The following is a 9,552-nucleotide window of genomic DNA, read 5'->3' as shown; positions in this document are numbered from 1 at the left end:
GAGATCTAGTAAAGATCTTGCAGAAGCGAGTGTCAAATGTTGTATATACTCAAAGATAAGATTCAAATCGAAGATCGTTTATTTTCACCGTTATCTTGAATCTTGTGGTTGTATTAAAAGACTTTGTAAAAATTGTCAAAATCATATTGGATGAACAAATTTTTTTCAATGAAAACCCATTGGAGAGAGAAGTGGACACAAAGTGAGAACAAACGTGTTGTGCTACTATAAATATTGTACTCTCTCTCTCACACACACATGGCGTATGTAATAAAATAAGTAGATCGGGTTCGGGTGGATACTAATGTCTCCATTACCCGATATATTGCCATGTTTTGTAATAGGGAAAAACTCAAATCCAATTAAGTAAGTTTTCTCCGTCAAATTCGAGAAAAAGTCATATAGATTACCAACAAGTACAAATTATGTTGTCATGCAAAGCCTTAATGAAGTAAGATCATACTCCCTCTATTTCTTTTTAAGTGTTATTTTTTGACATTTTGCACATATCAAACAAACTAATCAATATTGTTATTTTTCACACAATAATTCTCCTTTTACCTATAATATTATTAATTAATTATTATATTCATTTTATTTTCTCTCTATATAATAAATACATAGGATAATTTTGATAAAGTGCAATTAATATTATCTTGAACTTTGTAAATAACAATTAAAAAAAAAGAATCCATTAAGAATTTAGCTAATAATTTTATCAAGGAAGAATATAAGTCACTCCAACAACTTCGTATGAAAGAACTTTAATGTGTCTGGGTGCACTTGAGATATATGAGTGGATTGTTATATCATTATAACATAAGTGAGGTAGAGCCTCATATCAAAGGATTGTCAATAATATACCATCTTCCATGACCTCATTGGTAAAAGCATGGAGGTCTATATTGTTGATGTGATAGTTAAAAAAAAGTCTCCAAGCATCACTTGTTTGTTGAAAAAGGAGCAAGCTCCAAAAAGAATGAAGTTACACGTGCTCTAGTTTTGGCCCTAGTTTGCAAACATTCATATATCTACCTATTCATACTGCATTTACAAACTAAAAATCAAGAAAACATGATATTGATTGCTCCCCAAAAAAGGATTAATAAGTCCTAAGCAGAAGAAACTAAACATGATACTTAATTAGTGCAAGTGTGATCAAATCCAAAAGCTCACACATAAAATCAATATTGACACAAAAAAATGAGCCCATGCAGATAATGTTGTTGCAGAACTAGAAGAGTCATTCTTCCCGTTATTGTTATTGTGATTGACAATTGCACCGCCAACAAGTCCACCTCCGATCATTCCAGCTGCCGCTCCACCCGCCGCTGGACCTGCCCTTCCTCCTCTTCCTCCCTTACCACCTCCTCCCTTTCCTCCCTTACCACCTCCACCCTTTCCTCCTCCTCCACCTCCTCCCATTCCACCTTTTCCCATTCCTCCACCTCCCATTCGTCCCCCTCCTCCCATTCCTCCTCCAAATCCTGCTAGCCTTCTACGTCCTCCCATTCGATATCTTGTAGTAGTAACATTAAGCTCATGTGGTTGTTCATTGTTTTGGATTAGCCTTCTTTCTTCTAAACTGAAACTCTCAATCAAATCTTTTTTTGATATGGCTTGACTACATGAAACCATCAGGAACAACATTCCAAGAAATATTATCACCTTCATGTTAGGCATAAGGAATTCTTTGCTTGAGATCTTGCAAAACAGATTTTGATTTGTATAATCAATATTCATGAAAAAGAGTGAGAAACTATTATGAAAGAGAAGAGCGTCGATTCTAATTCTACGGTTCCTTCTCTTAAGATAGAGACTAAGTGTGATAATGTTGGAGACTATAACCTCTTTTTTATAAATATTTTATACAGTTGAATATAATAAACTAGGGTTCAATAACTTTTCTTTTCTTATAAATATTTCTACTTTGTCCCTAAAAATATTTTCTCTTGAATATTTTCCATCATTAATTTAGTAATTATTATTAATTTAAGTTAATGGACGCTTATGTAGTGTGTTACGTGTAATCATTTAATAACGTGGCATATTAGTTATATTAAATATTACTGTAGTAGTATTTTTATTGACTTGAATTTTTCATTTATTTTATTGACTTATGTTTTGGCTTTGGGGATTCACTGCCTCTGCAATCATGCATTCAAACATTAATAGTAACTGTTTTACTATAAAATTAAAATAAATTTGTTTTTTCTAATTTTGTTATTAAAATCTAACGACTAATAACATTGTGATGTAGTGAATGCGGGAAATAATTGTGATTCAATCTTCACAATAGCATAATTGTTGAATTTGTGATTAACTTTAATTAATTAAAATATAAAATAAATATCATATCAATTATTAATTTTATTGTATTAATTTTAATATATATGAATAAATATAATATTGGAATGTAACTTCGACCAACCTCTTATGGGTTGTAATAAGATTTGTGAAATGTTGTGAAATGAATATAATTGAGCTTAACTCTATTTGCATTGATATGGTGTTTATATAAAAGTTGTAACTGAAATAACAAACTAACTTGTATGCTAACAATCTATTATCCTAATTATCAAAACAATTATTATTATTTCATACAAGGAATATGTGATTCAATACCCCTCCTCTAGCTGGAGTGTAGTTAATCTAAGATTCCCAACTTAAAAAGGATGAGAGAAAACATATGAGGATTAAGGGGCTTAGTCAAAACATCTGCAAGTTGGGCAGAGTTTGGGATCGGGAGTAGTCGAAAGAGTTTTTCATTGAGTTTTTCTCGTATTACATAAAAATCAATATCAATATGTTTTGTCCTTACATGAAAGGTGTTGTAAATTATTAAGAAATAATAATCTTGAGTGTGTTCTAAAATAACAATATGCAACTGAAGATTAATTTTGAACTCAAAAATATTCAACACTTGTGAAGTGTTGCAGTGAGTTTGAATTCAGAAATAGACAATACTTGTGACGTGTAGCAGTAGGTTTTAATTCTAAAATAGGCAACACTTCGTGAAGTGTTGCAGAATAAAAGTATGCAACTCTTGAAGAATGTTGCAGTAGGTGGAATAATGTAACTTTTGGCAAAAGCTTGTAACTCTTGGTAAAAAGAAGTTGTTTCACCAATGGTCGCAACCTTGTGAAACAACACCAATATGACCTATAAATACTTCATTCCGGGTTCAGACAAAAATTATAACAAAAACAGTGAATCCTCTTCACATAATTTCAGACATTCTTCCATGCATTTGAATCTTCACTAGTCTTGTGCAGATTCGATTAGAAGGTTGAATTATGTTGGATATTTTTGCATTCCAATTCTAAGACTATAAGAGAATGCTCGAAATACTTTTAAGGAAAGTGACACTATTCACGATTCTAGCCTTGATCCATTTGATTTAAATTAATTTTCTAACCGTCTTAAAAGTATTATAAATAATGAAAATCAAGGCTTTCGTATCAAGATTCAAGAAGAAAAACCGTCATCATCAATTCAGATACGTATTTATTATTTTTCATAGAAATTAAAACATTGTGAAAATTATAATATCAAAATCTAGATTCAATTTCTAATTGTTGATATCAGAACCTTAATTTTCGATATTGTGATTTTCGAGAATGGTTAGTTGATATAAAATTTTAAATTAGAGATACTCAATCATATATATTAACGTATTTTTTTCTGTCATGTGTTTTGTTTCAGAATTGGCTATGGTCTGTTTCTTAATTTCCTATATTTTGATCAAGGATATGGAATTTGCTATTCTAGCGTAAAAAGTTTTCAAAAGTAAAGTTACAGTATTATAATGGCATTTCAAATGTGACGTTACAATGCATTATAACACTTTATGTGAAAAGGAAGTGTATCATGAATTATCAGACTTATCTACTCTGTCATTAAACCTTAGAATAAAATTGTTTTTCCAACAATGTATCCTTAAAATTTTCTTGCTTTAGTCATACATATCAATAATAGGTTATATTGTATATGTATGGAAATGATTAATATGTAACTCAATACCCCTCCTCTAGCTGGAGCGTAGTTAATCAAGATTCCCAACTTAAAAAGGATGAGAGAAAACATATGAGGATTAAGGGGCTTAGTCAAAATATTTGCAAGTTGTGGAGAGCTTGAGATAGGAAGTAGCCGAAAGAGTTTTTCATTGAGTTTTTCTCGTATGACATAACAATCGATCTCGACATGTTTTGTCCTTACATGAAAGGTGGCATTGGTTGTAATGTGTCGTGCGGATTGGTTATCACAATACAAAACTGCAGGAGAGATGAAGTCAAATTTGAAGTCATATGATAAATATGTTAACCATTATACTTCATATACTATTGATGCAAGAGACTGATACTCAACCTCTAAGGATGATCTAGAAATTGTTAGTTGCTTCTTGATTTCCATGAGATGAGTGAATCTCCTAGAAAGATGCAGAACCATGTGATGGAGCGTCTTGTATCATTGCATGATGAGCAATCAGAGTTGCTAAAAGCTTTGAGTTGAAGCGTTGAGTTTGAAGGAAAAAAACAAGCCTTGTGAAGGAGATTGCTTGATATATTTAAAAACCCTTTATGCAGCTTGACATGAATTGATTGAGTTGTTGAACTAAGAAGTTCAAGTCAGGTTTTATGGTACATAGGTAGATTAAACGACCAATGAGTCTTTGATAAGTTGTAGTATCAGTGGGAGGTGAATCATAAATAGTTGTATACTTGTGTGATTTTGTCATAGGAGTGGGAGAAGGTTTTGCAGCAAAAAGACCAGTGTCATAAAGCAGTTCAAGCGCATATTTGTGTTGACAGATGGAGATGCCAAGAGGATAACACATTACCTCCAGTCCCAGAAAAAATTGCAAGTTGCCAAGATCCTTAATTTTGAAAGTGGTGTCAATGATAGTTTTGAGGTTTTGAATTTCATCAATGTCATTTCCAAAGATTATCGGGTCTTCAACATAAATGAGAAGGATGATGAACTTGCAGCAATTTAATTTGGTGAAGAGAGAATTGTCTGATGTTGATTGCTTGTAATGTAAGGAAAGAAGAAAAGAATAAAGTTTTGAGAACCATTGTCTGCTGGTTTGTTTTAATCCATAGAGGGACTTTGAATCTTGCAAACATGGTTAGGATTTGAAGATCCATATTCTTCTTTTTCATTCGTTCACTACTTCCCATGCATTTCTTCTTGAGCTCCATTAATATCTTTTCTCATGGATACTCATGATAATGAGGATTCATCTACAACCAACAACAACAACAATCAAACAACCAACAAAAATACAATACAATATAACACTAAAATCAACCGAAGAACTCGGCCCCAGATCAATCCGGTCTGTATTACCTTCACCCTGCTGAAAACACTGGTGCAATTCTGGTTTGTCCTCCATTTTCAAAAAACAACTATGAATCTTGGAGTCGATCCATGAAACATGCACTCTTGAGAAAAACAAGATTAAATTCATCAATGGCAAACTCACAGCTCCACTGGATAATGCTTCTCAACTCTGAACATACCTTAATAATCTTTTTCCAAGAGTGGTCATTTCCGGTTATCTGATACTCTTTAGCAAATTCATTATATGCGAAAAAGTAAGAAATCTGTGACTGCATATATCAATGAGTTAAAAACTCGTTGGGAAGATCTTGAAACTATTAGAATTATTTCTAACTTAACTTTAATGCACACCTCACAATCAAGAAGCAACGTGACATGGAATATGTCATGTGTTTCTTGAAAGGATTGAATGATAATTTCAATAATGTTAAATCTTAAACACTCATGATCGAGTCTCTACCTGATGTTGTCAAAGTTTTCTCTTCAATCTTGCAACAAGAACGACAATTAACCTCTAACTCTCCTTATGATAACTCCAAGATTCTCTTTGCTCATACACACAATTTTTCACCTAATGCAAGATTTCAATGTAAACAAAATAAAGGTTGTGGTCAGCCAAACTTCCAAGGCAGAGGTTCAAATAACTTCAAAATATGTTCATTTTGTGGCAAGACTCGACAAATTCATAATACTTTCTATTTCAAACATAGTTTTCCACCAGGTTTTAGGTTCAAAGACAAGGTAGATTTTTCCAACAATGTTGATACCTCGAATGAACATCAACACTCTTCATCAACCAACACTGATTACCAATATAACAAAGTTTAAATCAGCCCTGATATGTATTACAAACCGGTAGTATTGCTCAACAAAACTAAAGAGTCAAACTCTTATTATTCTCATATCATTCATGCCTCGTCATCAAGTTTGCATAACTCCTCTATTCACATTAATTTAAGTTCATTCACCAACCATACTTTGATACCATAATGAGATTTGTGAAATATTGTGAAATGAACATAGTTGAGCTTAACTCTATTTGCATTGGTATTATGTTTATAGACGAATTGTAACCTACAAAGGAAGTAACTTAAATAACAAACTAACTACCCTAACAATCAAATATCCTAATTGTCAAAACCGTTATTTGATACCAGGAATATGTAACTCAATAGGTTGAGTATAATGGGGGAAAATTAATTATTTTATGGAAAAAAATAAGAATGACATTCATTTTAAAATAAATTGTATTTGTTAAAACGATACTCATTTTAAAAAGAATGAAATATTCTACAATATTCTAATTTATGGCATAGATTGCATATTTGCTTTTAGTATATTTCTTAAATTTTTAACAATTGATATCAAAATCACTTAAATATATTTTATAACTAACCTTATACTCATGCAATACACGAGTCTATTGCACTTTTATTTTATAAACGTCATTAACTAAATTATAAGATTTCAAGGCTTATCATAAAAGTAGCGTTATTGTATAAAAATAAACAGGGAGTAAAAACAATAGTCTAATTAAATAAAATATAATTTCAAGTTTGTTTGGGTCATAAATTTCAAAAAACTTTGACATATATAACATTTGAAGTTACATTGGTATATTCAATGTCTTCACTGGTTATCACACTACTACAAAAAAGGATTTTTATCATGGTTGAAACAGTGCTTTTACATTAGTTTGGTGGACGAAGTAATTTACAGTGTAATGAAAAGTTCTCTATTTTTCCCTCGGTTAGATTTTTTATCGAGGTGAAATATCAACTTTTTACCTCAGTTGAAATAGTGTTTTTACCTCAATGAAGGCATGGTCTATGTCTCCTTTACTACCAACACATGAAAAAAAGATAGTAAGAATAAGCACAAGAATTAGATTCCAGCCACCACATTACTTCCCTATCTTGGGGTCATTGACAAAAGTGCAACAATGCGTCCAGATGTAACTCTAAGCCTATTATTATAGCTAGAAAGTGGGTGGTATTCCAAACGAAAATTTCCTCTAGTGATAACAACGAATATGGTCAACTTTGACATATAGAGAGTCCTCATTAACTATGGGAGTTCATTCATAACCACTTTTACAGAACCCTAGTAAACGACAAGAAAGTACATAAGGAAAAAAGGTGTTGTCTGTTACATTTTTTTCCATTTTGGAACAAGAAATAGAGATAGATATGAAAGTTGCGGCAGAGTAGGGCTTTTGATGTGGCAGAGCGGGGTTGTACCTGCAAGATTATCACTCTGACGCTCAAGTTAGTATGTGAAAGAGTAGATATTATTTAAATTGTGTATGCAACGTGCGCCGCAAAGATCTAATGGAGATACTAAATGATTTCGAGAGTCACGTGGTACAAGAGGAGTATCGTCGAGAGCCAACTCATGTACGTTGGGCTTGTGATGAGGGCTACATGACATGGTTCTATAGGATATCATACTCTATCATGACACTAGACGCTACTAAAGAACCACCTAAGCCAGCTAACTAGGAGGTGTAGATAGTTGAAGATTCTCTATCTTGGATCATAATTTCATAAGTCACTAGTAAGAGATTTGTGCGTTCGCACGGGTCGAGTAAAGTCAATAAAATATTCCATAAATATAAAATAAAAAGTATAAAATTGTGTTAAATAAATTTAAACTAAAAAAATATATTTAAAAAGGTGATTATTTTGTAATTAAAATAAATATTCATTTATATTTGAATATTTTTTTTGAAATAGTAATAAATAAACAATATATTGATTAACATAATATAAAATCAAATGCATTATTTATTTTAAATTATTATAAATCATCTACCAATAAATTATAATTTGAAATGGGTGTTATATAATTATTTTCCAATAAAAAATTATCCACTGGCCCATTTGATATGTATACATGGCCCAAAAGTTCAGAATAGTAACCGTCTTTGTCTAATTCATGAAATTAGGATTTTCTACTCCAAGCATTTAGGCAATATCACGGTATCTTGTAACAACACATTTTGAATTCCCATGTCAATTGATTGTAGAAATCGTTCACAAGGGAGTGGAATCATGTCTAGTCCGAGCAAGCCAATCCATGGATACATATCAGATAATTGTTTGTCAGATATGAGGTTAAAATTGCTAAATTTTCTTGTTTGAAATGTGTTAACGTATAAATTATTTTGTCACTGTATTTTGTATTCGTTGATATGCTGCAATGAAACATGGATAGATTGAGTTGTATATGTTTGCAAACATTCATCTAACTAATGACAGATAACTTCCTACCAGGATTTCAGTATTTTTGTTTTAGATTCAGAATTTTGTCATATATTGTGTATATATATGTAGATCTGGTATATTGATTCTTGCTATTACTATTATCGATTTTTCAGTGGCGAAACAACTATTGAACCTTCTGCAAAGAAGAAATCTGCTAAGAAAAATAGAAATGTTAATTCAAGGCTTTCAACGATCGGCAACACCAAAGTGGCTGCAAAAAATATGAAGACTGCAGCTTCAAATGTGGAAAAGGGAAAGGTTGTTATGAAACCAATTGCCAAAACCGTAGGGGCTGACAGAACCACTGAGTTTGGAAAATCAAATATTGAAAAATGAATGGCGGTTATGAATCATATTAAGTTAGAAGATGGCATCGATGTCACTAACAGTGTTTTGGAAGACATAAAGAAAAAAAGTCAGAGATAAAAGGAGGCTTAGGGAATGCACGTGTTGCACGTAAAAAACTGGTTGGAGGTAATATATTGGGTACCAAAAAGAGGAGACAAATTATTTTTAACAATGAAGTTTCAATTAGAGTTCCTCGGGAAAACGAAATGGGTAACAATGTTTTTGTCTGGGAGATCATCATATTGAGTGTAAAAAGCAAGGCAAGAAACGTCGTGGTAAGCGTATATGTATAGATTATTTGTCTTTGTTAAAATTGATATTTTGGTAATATTTGCTATGTGAAATTGTCATATTTTGCAGCACTTTCCTAGGGTGATAGCTAAGAAATTCCTTCGACGAAATCAAAAGGAGATAAAATTAGTTGATGTTGAAGCTGGTAAGACCTTCTTCAAGTGTGTCGTTCACATGACCACACGTAAAAGTAAGTCTAACATATATGAGAAGTATATGGCGCAAGTATGGTATGAATATGCTCCAAGGAAAAAATTATGTGATGGAGATGCTTTGATTTTAAAAATGAAAAGTTTTCCCCTTA

The 9,552-nt window shown here is 32.0% G+C and overlaps 1 protein-coding gene across 1 annotated transcript; it reads right to left on the bottom strand.

The window, feature by feature from the left end:
* Positions 1–1,158: 1,158 nt before the first annotated feature.
* On the bottom strand, positions 1,159–1,674 carry LOC127104897 (glycine-rich cell wall structural protein-like). The gene has a single exon (XM_051042037.1). The coding sequence runs from the start codon at positions 1,672–1,674 to the stop codon at positions 1,159–1,161; it is 516 nt and encodes a 171-aa protein (XP_050897994.1).
* Between the last annotated feature and the right edge of the window lie 7,878 nt (positions 1,675–9,552).

The sequence above is a fragment of the Lathyrus oleraceus genome, chromosome 7 (assembly GCF_024323335.1).
Source record: "Lathyrus oleraceus cultivar Zhongwan6 chromosome 7, CAAS_Psat_ZW6_1.0, whole genome shotgun sequence".
NCBI classification, from domain to species: domain Eukaryota; kingdom Viridiplantae; phylum Streptophyta; class Magnoliopsida; order Fabales; family Fabaceae; genus Lathyrus; species Lathyrus oleraceus.
This window is presented reverse-complemented; position numbering and strand designations above follow the sequence as displayed.